General features: G+C 41.9%; 2 protein-coding genes across 9 annotated transcripts in view; both read right to left on the bottom strand.

Moving 5' to 3' along the window:
• Fak (protein tyrosine kinase 2 Fak) overlaps nt 1-797 on the bottom strand; it is a 30617-nt gene extending 29820 nt beyond the window's left edge. For 4 of the 8 annotated variants that reach the window (XM_034318332.2, XM_034318334.2, XM_034318333.2 and 1 more), the window contains exon 1: nt 483-792. The gene's annotated coding sequence lies outside the window, so the exon portion shown is untranslated. Of the gene's footprint in view, nt 1-482 lie in introns of all 8 variants that reach the window. The other 4 variants (XM_076688645.1, XM_034318338.2, XM_076688644.1 and 1 more) reach the window with 4 other exon arrangements.
• Nucleotides 798-1010: 213 nt separating this feature from the next.
• LOC117601523 (agrin) lies at nt 1011-19589 on the bottom strand. Its single transcript, XM_034318369.2, has 12 exons — nt 19465-19589; nt 19009-19280; nt 18818-18878; nt 18530-18711; nt 4511-4627; nt 3891-4200; nt 3673-3816; nt 3391-3561; nt 3124-3288; nt 2828-2950; nt 2340-2516; nt 1011-2171 (listed from the first exon to the last, which is right to left on the bottom strand). Exons 4-12 carry the CDS (start codon nt 18672-18674, stop codon nt 1940-1942), a joined length of 1584 nt encoding a protein of 527 aa, XP_034174260.1. The 5' UTR covers nt 18675-18711; nt 18818-18878; nt 19009-19280; nt 19465-19589; the 3' UTR covers nt 1011-1939.
• Between the last annotated feature and the right edge of the window lie 644 nt (nt 19590-20233).

Raw genomic sequence — 20233 nt, 5'->3', positions numbered from 1 at the left:
CGAAGGTGACTTATCTTAAAGTTTGGGAATCATATGTTTTGACTGAAATGACTTCATTTGTCATATTACCAATGTTCTACCTTTCGATTTTGACATTCGTGATACAACCACCTTAGAGCTCGAGATTAATTGCGTACGAATTTAATACAAAAGTATAAACGCTTCGTACAGAATGATCTTGTATGCGACCTGCGTAGAAAGCGTCCAACACAGGAAGAAGGAAGCCCTTCCTCTCGCGTAACGATTATCTAAGGCATCCCGTGTGTCATCCGCTAGCAACGTTTTATGTAATACGATTCGTGTAATCGCGATCCTTTTCGCCGGCGAAAACCAACACATAGGGAGGCTCAAAGATGGCCTCTTCGATCGTTCGCTTATCTAATTTTATCCATGTAATATTCAAAGTAAAAGCAACTTGCTTTCGAAGCGTTTATACTATCGTTCTATCAATGATGGAATAAGGGATAATTATTTGTACTTACGATTAGAACGAATCTCGTAATATTCCGATGATCCGCTTCGAAAGCACTCCCGTATCAGCGACAAATTCACCACCTGATCCCAAACTTTCGAGATTGGGACACGCGTTTCACTGACCGGATCAACTGTACACTCGATTTTCTTTGGGTAGAAACTAATGCGAACGATCAACGTACGGTTCGGAGATACCGATGAAACTGTGTCAAAGGAGGAATCGTACACAATACACGAATCAGCCGGATGATCCGCAAATTCGATCGGTCGCGATCAGTTGTCGTAAACACTGGCCGCCATGCTCTCTCAGCACCTGTCAATATCAGCGTACTTGGCCGCCATCTTGCGGTGACGTTCCCGATTCTGAACCTTAACGCCATCGGACGGTCCTTTTCTAGACTATTTTTTTATCAAAACCTATAATATCTATTGTTGCAAAATAAGTTACGAATTTATACAAAATTTAGAATAAAATTTTTTCGAAGAATTTCATCGATTTTGTACCTTAAAATATACGTATATAGTTTATTATTAACATTGGAAGCATGTATGTTAGTGTCGATACAAAGAAAGGATTGTCGCATATGTTCTTTTATAATAAATAAAGGATACGATGATAATCAGAATATGAACACACATCACACGTCAGATAAGAGATACACAATAGCTAAATATTTCTTTAGAATTAGAAGTAGGGTACGTTCTGGAACTATTTTGTTACCGTAGTAGCTATAGCGATAAACAGAATGATGCAAGAACGATACGATAATTAATACTACAATAAATAAGAATGATTTTACCGGCTAGTATGTAATATCGAATGAGCTTTACACGAATACACGATCGATCTACCAAGAAGAACTCCCCAAGTATCCTCCTTTGATTTACATGTTCATGGATCATGTTATTACGAGGAGGACCCTTGGGGAGTTCCCCTAATAAATGTCACGAATTCGTATCGCAACAAGTTTATAAAATCGCGTTGAATGATTTCGGTTGAAGTGGAAAAACGCGAAATAAATATAAAGATTCGATAATTCGTGGACAGTCGCTTTTGCGAAAATTGTCCCCTGTCTATAGACTACACACTTGGTCGAATTGAAGATCCATAATCGAACGAACGATCCATGCATGAATTCGTGAATGATTCGACAACCTCTATCGATTATGGAAATAATAAAAAATTCCCTATACGCGCAAACTAACGAGATACTCGTTTCCTTTTCTCTTAGAAAGACACGTAGCATTAAATTTCCATAGAGATTCACAAAAATGTTGAACCTTAGATCGAACTCTAGACAATCAATCATTTTCATCGATCAATTTTTGTTCGATCGTCGCCAAGGAGTATCTTACAAGAATATCAGCCGACTCGACTGAATTCGAGTCGTTTTGAAATATTCATCGAACTTTTCGAAAGAGTATTCTTTTTTTTCTCGAGAAAGATAAAACTCGTTCATCCTGCTTAATATAAATAATTCTTAGGCTCCTCCGTTGGTTGGCCGCATACTCCATGATACTTCTTTGTAACTAGACTTCGACTGCGGCAGTTCTCGATTTCCAGGAAACATTCGTTGCTGTAGGTCATGCCGTCGGTACCACAAACCGGATCATAATAGGGCGGGCAGATCTTTTGGCAGCCACGGAACAAAAAGCCTTGGACGCATCTCTTCATGGGCACAACGTACACGTGTTTTCTGAACGACAGGAATTAAAGGATTAGAACGTTTCGGGACAACTTTATCAATTTTTAAATCAATTCCACGTGTTCCATGTGCCGCCGGTTTCATGTATGGGTAGTCCCCATTTGTAAGATTATCTGCATTCAGAGTAGATGTAATTTCAACAGCACAATTGCCACTTACCCGCAATTGTCCCTCTTCATCTCGCACTCGTTACGATAAAGCTTGTTGTCGGAACCGCAAACAAACTGGCGTTCCCCGCTGCAGATCTGGTTGCAAAGTGCTGTGGTACGACAATGTTGTGCTGGAACTTGAACCACCCTCTGACCGCATGTTTCACGCCGCAGATGGCAAAGGGACCTAAAAGCATACGAGTACACGTGTGACGCATTTGTAGACATAAATTTCTCTAGAGTAATATAGACCGTCAGATGTCACGAGAGTTTCTAGGATTCCCCGAGGGGGTTTGACTCGAGTAATCATCAATGAAAATTTGTTGGACGATAAAGCTTTGATAGTCTATAGAAGGGTTGGGACTTTATAATGATACAAATGGTTGTTTTGAAATACAGAGTAGCTTATCCCTTCTAACGAGCGATCGCTCGTGATTCACGCGCCCTTAAAACTCTCGGCGCCGAACATCCTGGAATCCAAATAACATTCTTAATCACCGGTAAACGTTGCCGTCACTTCCACAAACTGGTTCTTCGGGTACCTCGGTACAATCTTCGGGGCACTGTTCGGTCTCTTTCAAGGTCGTGCATTCTCCTACGTGAGCCAATTGAATGCCCTTTCTGAAACGGAACAATGACGATAAGGGTGATTGTAACATCAAGCGATAATAAATTCAAACTGTAGAAAGCTGCTAAAGACGCATGAGACGCTAAGCAGTTACGGTAACTGCGCGATATTTCATTCCGAATTCTGTGTAAATGAATCTTCCCGGAAACTTGGAACGCTAACTTACAGGCACACTGCCACGTTCAGATGACACTGATTCGAATAAGTGTTCGCGTCGCTTCCACATACTGGATCTACATCGTTCCCGCATCTTTGCTGTTGTTTCATACACTTAGTCAAACGTGGTCGACACTTCTCGAAATCCACCACGGTCACCTTTCTTCTCGCTTGCCTGGAAATTCGTAATACCTCGATGATCAATAAAATTCACAGCAACCATCTATACATATAAAAGACAGTCCACCTTGCCAATTTCAATGATAGAAAAACTGACCCGCAATTCAACATCTGCATCTCGCACTCGTTCCTATATATACTTCCGTCCGATCCGCAGGTTGGCGCTTCCGGTTCATTTTTACAGTCCAAAGGACACGCGTTCGTTTGACCACCGGATGTCCGCTCCCGCGACACGCAGAACGACATTGGCACCTCGAACACGTGCTTGCTAAACGATCATATAAATTGAGTATCCGTGAGAAACGAAGAAAATTCAACCATGAGACTCGTTAGTTATTCGAAACGAGGATTTTCTCAAGGATTTACATGCTATGCTTACCCGCAATTCTTAGCTCGCATTTTGCAGGTGTTCGAGTAGAGGATGCCGTCGCTACCGCAGGCTGGCTTGGCCCCACGCCAACAAGATTCACGACAGTGTCTCGTCGTCTGACAATGCTTTTTGTTCGTACGCACGACGCCTTGTCTACGATGGGGAAACAAGTATTTTAGTTACCAAAGAAGATCAGAAATTTTATATGCGGTACAAAGTTAAAATACCCGCAGGTGAGCAGCTTCATTTGGCAAGTAGACTTGTAAACGTTTCCATCGCTTCCACAGATGGGTCCATCGAGCGGTGCAAAGTCACAAGACACAGGGCAATTCTCCCTGTGGGCGGAGATGTTATTGCAGGGACCCAAGTGAGACAACTCGATGCCGACCCTGCAGATCTCGACCCTTAACATGCACTTGTTCAGATACGTGCGGCCATCGGTACCGCATACAGGATCCTGATCTCCTGGACAACGATGCTCGCACTTGCTACCTGATGACCTTAGGCAGGCGGTCTTCTCCGTGGACACGGTTACCCCTGTACAATTTGTAGTCACGCGGTGAGGCAAGATGACACAGTGTAATAAATATCAGACGTCCGAACCAAGGTCACGAGTCTGGAGAGCTGGGAGAGCCAGGGAGAGGATCACTTTTTCTTTTTATCTAAGGAAAGCTTAAGTTGCGCATGACTATCCATTAACATTAATAGCAGAGATTTAAAGACGTTCAACGCGCGAAACGAGGGAACGAAACGTCTCGACTAATCGACGGATGTTGTAAAACAACTGTATAATCGTTAAAAGAAATACACCGTGGAATCATAATTATTGTAGTTCAAAGTTCCTCACCCTTTCCACACATCTTCTTCCGCATTTCACACTGGGACGCGTAGATCACCCCATCGCTACCGCAGACCGGCTCTCCGCTCGGCGGACATATTCTTGGACAGGCAGCGGTCACGAAGTCTGTAACAGAAATCAATCGAGATCAGCTGGAACGATCGTGTTATCCTTTAATCCACGGCACGCATCGGCGATCGCGTTAGCGTTTGATCGATCTCGTGGAACGAGATACAACGTGTACACCTTTTACTCCTGATACGTAACGAGGTACCTAGTGGATCGTAAAATGAAATGACATTTACTGTTACTCCGTTTTATCGCGAGCCTCCTTTATTGAACCGACATGTAACGACGTAATTACAACGAAGGGACTCACGTGCTTATGTACGTACATACATACACGTGAGGCTGAATAAGAAGATGACTAGCGAAAGACGAATGCTTGAAGCAATGGATAATTGACATATTATCATTGACGTTTATATAGGAAAAGCGAATCCGTTTCTAAACTCGAATCGTAACCTTTTACATTAGAGGGTAAAAATGTATATCTTCTATAAAGAGAATTATAAGTCATAGCCACTGTCAAAATGTTGAGATATCAGAAGGACGCTTTAATGTTTCCTTGACGTAAGAGTATCGCGAGGGACGGCACGCGTATTCACTCGCTTATCTTTAACTGTACACTTCGATTTTATAATTTGTTACATATTACGCGAGTCGGTGTAGAACTCGCGTAGTAAATCCTCTGTGCTGTTGACCCGACGATCACTGGACCGAAACCAGCCAACGGACCTGTACCAGAGATATCTGCAAGAAGGGTCAACAGGAAGCAATTAAAGTTTCGACCGAATCTCTCGACGAAACGAGTTACCTGTTACATCGTTACACGTAAAAAGATGAATTCCTTCGTCTCTGCGTCACTTGACAATTATTATCTTCTTTCTCGAGTATCCAAGATACAAAGAAAGAAGAAACTCGTACGGGTTTCACTTGTTATTAATTCCATAAATTCTTATCAAATTGTGATGGACGGTTTAATCTCTCTCCTCGTGATAATTTATCTACGATCAAAGTCACGTGTGGTGCGTGTACCGTACATCCACTGCTCGTAAAATGTTTTTCTTTCGTGAAACTCCCGGGGATACAATTTGCCAGGAACGCGTGCGATCAGAATCGGCGTTCGATCCCGTGCTCGCAGTTGGTAATTCAGCTAAAATCAGAGAACCATCGCTGAAATTCACATATCGAACGAGATAAAACGATACGCATTGTAATACGGTGGACTCTTGCCGTTCAAAGATGCCGCGAATGTTTCCCGATATTATAACCTTTTTCGCGTAATAATCGAGTTACGCTTCTTCCTGCTTCGCGGGGAGCCAGAGCAGGCTAATAACCGAATACCGAGTACAGATAAGGCTCGTGGATGCGCTTACGAGCGTACATGCTTATCGTAATCACGACGATTACGATTTATCGATCATCTGATTTATCGAGGGTTGATGTGGCTCAGTCGCGATGCAAGTATGCACCGCGACGATATCTAAATTGAATTTTCATCGAACGTCGATCGATAGAATATTCTTCTATCGCATCTTCGCGAATATGTATACGTCCTCGTATATAATTCTAAGAGGGTAATACCAAGATCCATTGAAAATAATATAAAATTTATTCCTCAGATTTCACCCTTAATCTTAAGATTACCGTGAAATCCTAATGACCAAGATTGCCAAGTTTCGAAAGTTAGCTTTCTAATGTCATTAATTTCAAATGTCCAACTATCACCCATGATTAACCCAACGGAGTGTCTACAAATTTCATAATCTTGCCGGACAAAAGAATCGGTGTAATTAGAAGAAAGGAGAAGCGGACAGTTTATCAGAAAAAGGATCGAGGTAAACTACGAAGTAACACAAGACCGTTGCCATAGGAAGAAGAAGAAGAGTATCGGATTCTTGGTCGAGCGGACGTCAGTTGTCCAAGTGGTCGCGTGATTAGCATGTTGACAGCCTGGTCCGAGAAGGAGGTGTCCGTCACTCCCACGAACGCGATTAAGTGAATCAATTATGGCAATCAGCGGCGACGTCTGGCCAGAGGGTGAATTGGCGAACAATGCAGATCGAATTATACACACGTATATGCATGTAGCGATCTCGTAGGAAATTGTAGGAGTACGTGCGCGTGCATGCATCCGCGCGATGTGCACAATGGATACGCGCCATTTGCTCGAACGAGGAAGCGAGATAGAAGGAGGACAAAAGAGGGATAAAGAGGGCGAAAGAGAGAGGAAGGAGAAATATGCGGGTCGGTGAACCACGGCAAGGATGCACACTGACCGGGTGGATGCTGCTCCTTGGATTTTTGTCCACGAAACGAGAAGCCGAGAGAGGAACAAGACTTGGTGTGCACTTGGATCGCCAACGATCGATAACACAGAGAAATAAGGATCTGTTTAACGAACCGGAACGATTTGATACGAATAAGTCGTGGCTCATAAATAAAATGAACAATGTACGGGACTTTTGCGGCTTTTGTTCGTATTTTCCGCCGCTATTCCTGGAGACACAGCATAGAAACGGTAGAAAGGGGGTGTTCCGGTTAGAAATGCACACCCTACCTCTCTGATTCATAAGGCTTCCTTGGAAAGAAAGATGATTAACGAGTTACCCGCGTAGGACGTATATATACGTCGTTGAAAATTCAGGATTAACGCGGTGAAAATGTTCAATTTACATCTAGCAAACGTTCCACTTGACACAATGATACATCTACTGTCGAATTACGGTGGACGACGAATTGCAGAGGGTTAAGTGGGTGTCAATTAATTGAACACGTGCTAGAACGTGTAAACTGGCCGTGAACGAGGCAATCAAAGCGTCGGAAAGAAGAAGAAAAGAAGAGGAGGAAGAAGTTCGTGTCGAAGAATGCGTTATGGTGTGAAAACGAGAAACGCTGAACCGTGAAATCGACGTGAAAGAATCGAGTTAGCCTTCGACTTAATTAACGCCGCGTCGAGGATCAGGTGTTGCTGATAAATCGCTATACTCGCACGGAAGTCGGAATCGTCGAATAACTTTTTCCAACTTTCCTACGGATTCTAGCGGACGCGGGCAAACGTTGGAACGCTTGACAAATTGTACCGTGTGCTCGCGATCGGTTATCTGAGCTGAGTGTGCACGACTCGACGCGGTTCTTACTTCAACAGCTTGCGATTCTTCCGCGAGTCCAACAGTCCACGGGATCTTTTCTTTTACCGTTTCGAACCTGGACGTGTAAATACGTTCGACAAGTGGTACGGGCGTGGGACTACGGGAACCGTGGACCTGTTTATGCGTTTACACAAAGTGTACACGTGAAACCGTTGCTCGGGCGTCTTTTAGATGTCCGGAAGGTATTCAGACTTGAGAATAGAAAAATAAGGGAAGCTGTGAAACAAAAAAAAAGAGTAGCGTTAAGGTAAAAGATCCATTAATTCTTGCGCATAATCGCGTGCAGAGGAGAGTATCCGGTCGAAGCGAAAGCAACGGGCGCGTAAATCATTCGCGATCGATAGCGTGAAAATCACGGTAAGGTCGTTCGTGTTCACAGTTCTTGGCTCTGCTCGGTTCGTGCACAGCATCCTCTAACCCAAGCTACGACCGATCTTCTCGGCGTAGCCGGCCACTTTATCATCGCGAAACGATCTCGTCTTCCTCATAGCATTGTCCCGTAACACGTCCAAGCCTTTCGTTGCATTAACGAGCCTTTATTTCTGTTATGTAGCACGCGAGCTCGAATAACAAAATCCGATTGAAAATGAAAAAACGCTTCGGATTATTTTTCAATTTGAATAACTTCACACGTACGAGGGTCTTTTACAATTAGAATCGAAGCCTTCTGAATGGCTCGCGTTATCGTTCAACAGTGAATAGATCTGAACCCGATTAATATGTTAACCCGTGGAGCGACCAATTACAATTTAGCCGAGTGTAGCTAATCGAAACTGGTTTCACGCGCTTCTTAGGCGTGCAACGACACCAGGATCATTGAGAGGAAGGCCGTGTTACAGTTCTCTCGAAACAATGGTCATAAACACGATTCCAACTAATCTCTTCTAACTGTATTTCAAATGGTGGAAGAAGATTGGAATTGATTTTATAGAAGGCGTGTACCGTGAAAATAACAGATTTTCCCATTGCAAATCGAAAAGTCCTTTACCATTTTCCAATCCGCGGCTTCGTTCTCGAGATATAAGCGATTAAAAATTTCATCCTCCACTTCCGGGGCGCCGCGTCTTCAGGCGCGCGGTCCCCGGAAGTGGAAGATGAAATTTTCAATCGCTTATATCTCGAGAACGAAGTATCAGATTACAAAATGATAAAAGACTTTTCGGTTCCATTTTTCATAGAGAATGCAGTATTCAATTGCGCTGGATTATAAATCCAATTTTCTTGTCACCGAACACCTCGAGGTTGGCAAAAAGCAAACACGAACAAGAAAGCTGACATTATTAAAATGAGATGAACAGGAACGATCGTAATGAAGAGGGTAGGGAACGGCGCGTGGCCCTGACGATCGGTAAAAAGCATCGGTATGTGTGTCGCCGGTTGCGAAGGAGCACGACAAACGAGTCGCGTTCCATAAATCGTCGCGTTCGGTTTAAGTGGCGTGCGGAGTGGTAAGTGGAGTACTAGGGCGAAAAACTACCTCCCAGATCGCTCCATCTTGCAAGCGTGTGCAAGCGAGAAAACGAGTGAACTTGTAAGCGAATGATCGGTATCGGAGCAAATCATCGATCGAACATACTCGACTGTCCAACTTTTTCTTTTTTCTCTCAAGTTCGTCTCCGTCGATTGAGTCGCGTGAAAATTCCAATGTGTACGAGCACTTTACTCCACGGGAAAAGAAGCTTACAAAGGTGCGTGCTTTGATTTGTTGGCAAACCGATGAAATTTCAATCGACGAACGTGTCGCACGCGATTCTCTTACTGTTGTTCGTGATTCCGTTCAACGATGCCCCGTGACGCATAGCCGAATAAAAAGAAGTTATAATAAATTCAGAATTCGAGAATCTCTCGGGGCTTTAAATGAAACGGTTAATATTATATCGAGCACTAAAAGGTTCAGAGGATCGATCTCGGTGTTTCATGCGACGCGGAAGATGAGTTACGACGTTTAAGCATGCACCTTGGTAACTGAACGTCCGCGTAGCGGTAGTTAAAATCCGTGGAATCCCATAAGGATGCTACGTCTCGAAGGCATAAACCTTCGCGTGTAATTCGAGATTTTCTTGAGCAGAGGTGTTTCATTGAACAACGTAGAAACCGCATCCCGAGAGTAGTTTACGGTAAACGTATGCGCGCTCAGTGCGTTTGCGTTTAAGGAAATTGAGTATTAAAGGTAATTAGGATAAAACGAGGTAAGAGGGACGGAATATTGAGCGATTAAAAAGAAACGCATCACTGCATCCCAGAGAAAGGATAATTAGACGACGAAGGTCGACAACCAACAACGATCGTTGAACCTTTTTTCCTTTCTCGGCGAGCCAATAAATTAGTCGGATAGATATATAACGATGTTGTTACGAGAGTTGACAGCTTTGATCGATGTTATTAAGTCATCGGACCATTTTAATCGACGGATTTCACTTTTAATCTAGTGTACAATATTGCAAAATATTTTAGTTGCTTGACCAAAGATGGCAAATATTCTCTCGTCGTTTACTTGCAAATTTAGTTATTTACGATAAAAATAAAACGAATCAGCCTGCGAGGTAAAACTTCCATCGTGATACAAATGATCCGCAAGAACGACCTCGACCCTTAATTAGCGATATACCATTGATAGGCCCCAAGAGGTCGGCTGATTGTTCGTTTAACGCGTTAACCACTGTTTCGCTGTGTGAAATGCACGTCGAAAGTGACCCAGATTCAACCGTATAGTGTTCGATGAAAATTGCATAGAAAACGCGATCCCTCCTCTGTTCATTTTCTCCTTCAGCAACGTATGATTTATGGTGACTGATTGGCGAAGTTCAACGGAGGAAAATCATGCTAGTAGGATCATTTTCAACGATCTCAATCTTTCATTGATAGGAGCAAACGAGGCGAAAGCCTTCAGCTACGGATGCAACTATTAATTTACTGCGATTCCTGTGATTCATCGAGAAGAAAGAGCCTGAAAGTAACCTCGACCTTACCTCCATACCTACTTAAGTCTAGGTCAGGGTTTCATGGCTTTAGAATTATCCTGAACACCATAAATGCCATGGTGATCAATGGTGTTATCAATTGAATCTAAATGACTGAAAAAATGAAGAGAGATGTTGGCTTTCTCTCAGATTTTTCCCTCAGAACAATTACATAAATGAAAAAAGTATATAATTTCAGATTAACCCAATAATCGTTTTTATCTTTGAATCGTGACTTTCTCGAACGCGTTACACGGAATCCTTTTGTTCGTTTGTTCGCTAATGGCCCGAGAGAAATTATTGGATACGTGTAAATGAAGAAAGTAGAGCGTGAAACCGATAGGTCGGATAGATAAGATCCAATGATATTGAATATACATATGTATAAAATGCATCGAGGCGAATGCATTAACAACTTCTCGTTCCCCTTTTTTGTTCTCGTTAAAAGGAAACGAATGAACGCGAAGTCGATCGATGAGTTTGCAAAAAGCATGAGTAGCCTGTAATAAAAAAGAACTGTTGATTCTTATTCGAGCGAATATTAAATGCCACATTTTATGACGTGGCAATGAGAAGCTAGTCGAAAAAGAGCTGCGAGATAGATCGGTATGAGGAAGTCGAGCAGGGAATCTATTTCTAGGCCATTCAATTACGCGGATCATAAACTTTTTCCCTACGTTTACAGTCTTGTTATTCTTGCTAGTTAAATAATCTTGTAAGTTGATTTACTTTAGATTGTCATCGACGTAAAAAAAAAAAAACCTAGTATCGAGGGGGAAAAAAGGAATAATCGGAACGATAATTATTATTAAAGCACCATCTAGAGCACTTAGGGTACTAATTATTAGATTTCTATCTAGGATACTTGGAGTACTGGTTCTTACTAAGCTATCTACATCACTTACTATTCTATGAAACAATTAAGTTAAGAAAAGTGAGAGTTCACTTATCTAAAATATTTGATCGTTCGACTTGTGTTATGGTTTCTTAGTAATTCAAGTAATGTAGATTTTGCCATGTTAAAATGACGTTCAGTAGCTGGGGAATTTACGTAGTTTAGCAGAACGAATCGTCCAACGTCACCTGACATCGTCGAATCGTGACGGGCATTACTATGATTATCTCACGGGCGTAAATACCGGGCATACGTCGAGTACTTTCCCGCAAGAACACACGAAATCTTTTATGCGCATATCATTACTGGCTTACCATCGCCTCTATCTATAACCCGGTATACCTTCCACGTTTCTTCAAATTGGTTGTAAACTCGATGAGAGATCGTGGAGGAACGTTATGCTAATCTTAAACGCCAACCTTAATCCTGTCGACGTCCACCAACAGGATTAGATGAGTATCCTCTATACGAGCTGAATTTCGTGGAGATGCGTTATGATAATCTTTACGGTAAGCTTAATTTATTTGACGTCAACCGTAAGAATTATACGAACACTCCCTATAGCAGTTGTATCTTTCGATGAAACGCTATGGTAATTTTAATACCAAGTTTAATCGTTTCAACGTCCACCGTAAGAATTAGAAGAACCTTACTTCCTTATGGCAACAGAGATCTTAAAACGAAACTGAATCGATTCAACGTCCACGATGAAAATTAAGCGAACCTTCTTTATAGGAATAGTAATCGACGACGCCATGAAAATTAGACAAACCTCTACGGGAGTACTAATTAGCTGAGAATCATTAATCGTTTCAACGTTCATTAAGGAAATTAGAAGAATCTTGGCACTGAACTTAACTGTTCCAGTTCCTCCCACAAGAATTCCATGAATCTTCTCTACAACAGCAGAATTTGGAAACTGAACGTGTAGGAATGTTGTCGGAGGTAACTGGAACAAAATCTCGGGCATGTTGAATCTCTGATGGGTTGGAGGAAACGGATGATCCGAGATGGAGCTACAGCAATGAACAACACACACATGAAATTCACAGGAACACGTTCAGTGGGTCTTGAGGTCAGCACGGCGGATGAATCGAGGAACGGTAACGGTGCCGTTCCCGAAAGGACAGCCGACTGGTTTAACGATCGAACGGGGCACAGAGTTCCATGGAACCAAGGATCAGGTTGCATTTTATCATCGACCATCGTTCAAGCTGATGTGTAAATTTGTACTTGTCCCATTTCATCGTCAATCTGGATAAAATTGCCTGAAATATCTCAAGTATTATTAAACCAGTGACCCACTATGATTTCACTTCGAATATCTCAACTTGAAGTAGCCTCAACTAATGCAACAAAAGATGGGAGATTCATTCTTTAGAATCGTGAAAGAAATTCTTTGTACAGCAATCCGAGGATGATCGATCGGCGATCAAACTGTCGAAACCTAAATCAAAATCTGAAACGCTGTAATCGATGACAGAAAACATTCGTCAACGGAAAATGCAATACGATCGCGTTCAATAGGGAGGTCGATTTATCAAACACCCATCTATCGTTTATAATAAAATAGCTGGAATCTTGAGATAGACGAACGATGGAAAATCTTCGTAGTAGAATGCTAGTTTCAACTACTTAAATAATAGTCGATCAGGAATAGAAGAGCGAAAAACGAGTTTGACCAGTTAGTATATTAATAGCAAATATATACTTAACTACTAATAATATCCGCATAGATATCGTTCTAATGCTTTTACTCGACCACGATGCAGCTGGTTCGTCAGCAAGCTCGTCGATTTACAGAGAGAAAGTACCTGTTTGGTAAGAACATGTGTGTCAACGCCAATGTCAGAATTTCTACATCCCTGACTTGAATCTCGAAATAAAAAAACATGTGTACAATTTATGTCTACCAATTATAGATGAAATAATTGATAACGATATTATCTGTACATGATATCTAAATAAATCAAGGAAGTTTGCTTCTTCCTTTGAACCGTTCATCTTTCTCCAGTTCCTTGTTCAACTGGTTGTCCAGCTGAAAGGGATCGCGAACTTATTAAATATTGGTCACGCGTGGTTAGCAGAGTTACCAGGGGCTCGATTGAAAATACCGGCAACGAATGGTCGCAAGAAACAGATCTTAAATTATAAATCGTTTCACCACGATTCGCCTTCAATTTATAACGTAAAAGGCAAAAACAATAGAAAATGAACGCGATACAATAGCATCGAGGAAAGAGCAAGTGTGACCGTTCGATATCAATTCCATTCAAGTACGGTTAGAGACGTACCAGATTTCCCGATACGTTCCATTAAACGTGGCACGAGGCCTCGTTGAACAAACCCAACACCGTGTACGTGTTCGACATTAAAAAGGAAATAGAAAAAAAGAAACTGCTCTTGAAAAAGATACACGTTATAAATGGAAACGCGGGCGTTTAATCTAATTCACAGTGAAAGGTGCCTATCCCCCGTCCGCGAAAGTGTTTTAATGCACAAGTTAGTTAGATCCTGAATGAAAACCGAAAGAAAAGAATTCCTTGTGCCGGACTGTTGAACGCCAAATAGATGAAAAATTGATGCTAAGCGAACGAGAACGTGACTACGTTTCGTTCGTGGTTTAATGAATAATTTACGTTTCCTAGGATGTTGCACGGTGTGCGCAAACATACCTGGCACACACCATAGGGGAAAGACTGTATCGATACGATCTTCTGTGCGTGCTCTCCAACCGATCGACTACCATAAGCTTTTCACTTAGCATAAAATCGTACTTACGCATCTCTACGACACTTTACTTCGACAGTCTGTTCGACATTTTCTTCAACGTTACAACTATAGGCTATTAAGAGACGGGGAGGTTTGAAGAAGTCAAAGGCAGCGAGGCCTTTGATGGAAAATATAAAATTTCTGATAGTAATTTAGCTGTTGATGGACGTTCGAGACTCTTCGCAGCCAAAGGGTTGATCACCGAGGGTTTATAAAATATTCATTAATACATAATTGAACAGGCTAGCCAACCATCAAGAACAATTACACACGCATCGTGTGAACGACAGAAATTTGATTCAACAGCGTATCGCATCGACCTCCGTCATCGGTACCGACACCCTGTCCCCGTCTTCCCCTATAATGAATTCGTTGCGCGTTTCGTCGAGGCCTCGATAATTACGATCAATTACAATACTCGGGTCGATCGTGATTTTCAGAAAAAGTGGAAAATACTGTGTACGCGTGCCAATTAGCGCGCGACTGTCTTGTAATTGCATGTATAACGGACGATTACCTATTCAGACGTCCTGTTTTAAGATTGTATGTATCCGAGAAGGAAACTCAATTATGTATGTGCAAGCGGGGTCAATGCAATTAAGGGAAAGAAGAGAAACGGTGTCTAGGAATATGTATTGTGTGGTAAACGCCTGACAGATTTTGCACAGAAACTCTATTAACTTCCGGGGTTTCATTAGAAAATCTAATTAACGTTCTATACAAATTATGGATTATTCAAAATATATTGTTACACCACGGTCCTTAAATTAGCTAATATTACAGCATCCAAGATGAACTTGACCCACTCATTTGAGACAAAGTGTATAGACATAGTACTGGTCCTTCGAAATGAACAATGATACATTGAGGCCATCGTTATACCGTTATTCGAAAATGCTTAGAAAATATTTGACCGACCTGGATTTGTCACACCGAAACCAATCACGTCTTTATTCTATGGGATTTTGATGAGACAGACGTCACCTGCAATTTACATCACTTTTACTATCTGTATCATTTCTCAAAATGATTGACAATTGACTTTGAAATGTTATATCAATAAACTGTAATTATTCCGGGCAAGTAAACTTGGCATGACACGAACAAATGTATGAATAACTGTATTTTTCACAGTTGACAATGTGGACACGGTACGTCGAGCCAGCGGGTATTCCATTTATTTCATTTTTTCTCTCAGTTAAAATAATTTCGTTCGAGACAATCATAAAGGAATGTGAATTTAATTTACAACCATTCGGTTTCCCGAGGGACGGGTATGTTGTAAGTGGGTCAGGAGGATTTGAACGCATCGAAAAGTCAATGAACCGAAACCGTAACGCTTTTAGAAGATCATCTTTTATTGAAACGTTTCACGACTCAACAGACGCTTTGAGAACGTTTTCAATACGATGGAATCGGATATACGTGCTTGGATTTTCAATAGTAAAACAGCCGGTTATTGCAACTTCAAAGGACGAGTTCCTCGATAGTCAGTCGAACGAAATTGTCCGTAACGTTTCCTTTCCGGAAATGAGTTTTCACAAACTTGCGCAATCGTTCTTAACCCCTTTGACAACCGCACGTATCACGGGATCATTGATTCTTATAATTTTAAGTTCCTTTTCTAACAATAGAATTATATTTGAGAGTGGACTGGAAACAAAGTAGCGTAGAAAATTAAACATCTTTAGAAAAGCTTCGCTAATTTTTCTATCATAAATAATGATACAGTTGGAAAAATTTATTTAAATATATTTCATTTTAATTAATCACTTGTATGAATAATGCTCCAATTAATCTTTCTGCAAACTCGAGGTTCTGTTAAATGTTTCCTATAAAATTCATTAAAAAGCAGCTTTCAAAGTGTTACCGAGCCAGTGGAAACAGTGTAATATCGACATGGTCGGTTTCACTGTACTTCTTTTATTCACTATTATTATAATCAAAGGAGATTAGAAATTACATAGAGATGGACGTAAATTCTTGAACAGTTCAGAGTCTCGTAATACTTGCCGGCGCGAATAACAGCAACGAAACGCTACGTTTTTTCCTTTATTTTCATTCCAACTCATGAATTTTCAAACTCATTGGTACGAGCAAGTTTTAGTGACGATTAGCATACTTAATTAGGCGAATCAGCTTGGCTAACTTGTCGTTTTACGAGTTATCTGGTCGAACAACCGATCGAACTTACACGGCACTCTTTAAATACTCGTAGGAGCGGAACCATAAGAAATGTTTAATCAAATGTACATATTTCTGTTCTAATTAGTGAGATATTCAAAGATAAAAGTATTATAAAAGAACACTTATGGCACATCAAATTGAAGCCTTCCAAGTGTAGAAAGTCTGATACAATTTCGTAACATAAAAATAGTACCAAATTGAGAAAAAATTTTCACTAAACATTAGCTAACAGCCAGAGTGTTAAAAGTCAAGCCGATGAAATGGAAATATAAAAGGCGAAGAGTAGCACTCTTCTCGCGCCACTCGCCAACACCACGGAGCTCACGCAGAGAGGAAGAGGAAGGAACTCGCCCCCGTGACTCGTCAGCTCGTGCACGAGGCTTCGAGCGTGCGGGAGATTAAAACGAAAAACCATTGGCTCTCTTTTTTTTTTTTTTTCACCCTCCCCTCTATTCTTGCTGTCGGTTGAAAGAGCATCGCACTTGGCTATGGAGAGATACCGGCTCCCTGCCGAGAATTCAATGGATGCTTCGAGCAAAGCCATTTACCGCGGAAAAAAGTGAAAAAAAGAAGGAGAGGCTGAACGTCGATGCGGGAACATCGGTATCGCTCCGGAAGGACTTGCTTCCGTCAAGTAAAGGATTTATATTTCCTTTTTGTCCGAGATACCGGTGGTCCTTTCAACTTTGTACCATGTTTAACTGACCCACTTTGAAAGAGACCAATACCCAGTTGAATACCAACTCGACAAACAATGACCCAGTACAAACTAAAATTCATAAGTAATTTTGAAGTTATGACTTGGAATTAACCAGGTATGAAGTGAAATTTAACTCGTGTGAATATACTAATGTCAAAGGTCGGAAGTAATTTGGAAGTTATGAAATATTCTAATAACTTTGCGTAGAGTTGGCCCGCCGAAATGAACCGAGTGTACATTAAAATTTTATTGGAACAACCTAGGTTGAAATTTAACTGAACCGTGACTCTAAGTTTACCAGCAAATGTTGTTCCGCTGTGACGTTCATATTTTGCCAGTCGAACGGCTCGTAACGCGAAATATCGATCACCGTTACGCATCGGACAGGAATCGGCAGGGCATAGGTTTTACTCTTCACCGGTCGACCGGCTGGTTCACGCGGAATAATGAATGGACCCGTCTGTTCGTGCATCGCCTCCGGTTCATTTGTCTCTCAATTAGCCAACCGTGAAACCGTTGAAATTACTTTCGAGGGAATAAGAATGAATTACATCGATCGATTTTCTTGGTGAAACGGTAAACTCAAGGTGACTCGAAAAAACAGAAAAAAAAAAAAAATGAAGAGGGCCTCAGAACCTGGAGATGCATCTCCGCGAGAAGACGAGTCCGTAACCTGTTGCAACTTTCACCAGAGTGGAACCACCATGGCGGGTCGATTCTGGTAGCTGGTTCAAAAGCGATACCGACCTTGAATGCAACACAGCAGGATGATCCCAGCGAGCAGACAGACGTGACGATACATCCTTCGTTACTGTCGACGACGATCCGTTTGGACGGTTACCCCACGATCGAGAGTATCAACGACGTCGTTAAGGAGGAACAACTTTCTCGAAGAGCAGCAGACGGCTGCCAGCGATTATCTTATTGTGGACGTGTTCGTGGTGGTTCTGTTCGCCACCGGTTAAGGAGGATAAGGCCGAAGGCGCGGAAAAGACGGTATCGAGAAGGAAGGAGATGGTGGTGGCGCCGCTGAGGAAGGAGAGGAGGAGGAAGTGCCCTCTTCGACCTCTATCGTCCTTCGAGGTCCACGAACGACTGAGCCGCACGAAGCGACGTCGGTCCGGCTATAGCCTCCCCTTCCTACTTTCACGTGGCGTGCTCCCGTTTCCACTGGAGGCGCGGACTGGAGAGCCTCTCCATGGGCCATTTACCATTACCATCATCGCGTCCACGATGGCCAGTCAAAGGGGGAACGACTGGACGAGGTGATACGAGGGGGGAAGAAGACTGAAAACTCACCAACAGATCGGAGAACCAACGTTTCTAGGCCAGCTCTTCTTTCTCCATCAGAGGATATCTTCTTCTTCTTCTTCTTTGACCTCTCGGAAGTGCTCTTCCATTTTCGTGGTATCTTTGACGGTTTTCGGAGGATGTTCTTGCTCATAGTGGTCCAGTGCCCATCGTGCACCGTTTCAGGTTTCCTGGTAAACGAGTTCTTTGATAAAGAATACCGGTAACTTAGGTAGAATCTTCATTTTTGTATACTGAACAGAGTTATCTTCTCGGATAATGGTAAAAACAGCTTACCTTTAAAGAGAATAGCAAAAGATGCAAGTCTGGATCGAAAGAAGATGCCCCAAATGAAATCCTGGAAACAATTAATTTATCGATCCGATGAAAATAATAAAATTTAAAACTTAAGAGGATCTTAATAATATGGATTGATCCGTTTGATCTTCCCAAAAAGTGACCAAGGATGCTTGGAAATGGTCTGTTACCTTTTTCGTCGCATCTTTGGCAATTTTCAAGTGATGTCCTGGCTCATTATGTTCCAATGCCAATCGTTCCTTCCAAGTATCGCTCCAGGCCCTCCAAGAAACGAGTTCTTTGATCTAAAATACCTTCAGTCTTCGCGGAATCTTCATTTTTCGTACATTGAACCGTATTACTTTTGCCAAAGTACCGAGAAAAATAATTTGTCCTTTTCAGAAAACGATCGAGGTTGTAGGTACTGGATCAAAGGTAGACGACTCGTAGTCCCATCTAGAACCTGATTGAGAAAGTTAGTTAATTAAAAGTGTTGGAATATTCTCGGTTTCCTTATAAGAAAAAAAGATCTCCTTCCCTGAGAACGTGGTTGTTGATTTGCATTTTAGCGGGTGCACTTTCTAATCGAACGATCGCGGGGAATTTTCTTGTTACCGACAGCGACATTAATCTCCTTTCCTACTTACGTTCTAACCACTAATTTCGCCTGCAAACGAAGTCACAATGGTCACGAAGAGGCACATTCGAAGACCTATACTATTCCAGAAGAGTCCCAAGCGTCTATAGCAACTAATTAGACACGAGTTTTGTGCTGTAACATGCGAAACCAGTATAAAAACTCGATTAAGTACTCTAGTAGTAGAACGAAATTGGCTAGTGAACTTTCTCATAGGCGTTTGAATTTCATTTCTACGTATAATAGCACTCAAAGTTTATTTATAGAACGTGATTCGTTTTTACTTTAAAAGAGTATTCTCATTTGATGGAAAAGGGTGAACTTTTCAATTCTAATTCTAAATCCCCCTTTCCAAATAATGGCACCTCTTTCTGAATGGAATTGAGAACACGTGTTACCTACGCTGATTTTTATTCTCCTCGATAATGTACACTTTCCTAGATTCGACGAAATCGCTCTCGGTGCTCCAGTTTCGGACGTCTAACGTTCGAACGAGGACTAAAAAACAAGGTACATCGGTTGTTACACACGAAAGTGTGGCAGTGGCCCGAGGGAAGAGAGGGCGAATGTATACCGGGGCCGGTCGTTCTTCGGAGTGGTGCAGGTGCAGCTGCCACCGAACCTCTCCATCGATGATGCTGATGCTGGTGTAACAGCCGAAGGCCGGGAGGGATCGTTCATCAACATCAACTGTCAAGAATATCTTGTCCAGACACATGTATCTGCCTTTTCTCGTCTGTAATTCACCATTAACCCACTTGCGGGTTTAAACTGGTTAC

The sequence above is a fragment of the Osmia lignaria genome, chromosome 6 (genome assembly GCF_051020975.1).
Source record: "Osmia lignaria lignaria isolate PbOS001 chromosome 6, iyOsmLign1, whole genome shotgun sequence".
NCBI lineage: Eukaryota > Metazoa > Arthropoda > Insecta > Hymenoptera > Megachilidae > Osmia > Osmia lignaria.
This window is presented reverse-complemented; position numbering and strand designations above follow the sequence as displayed.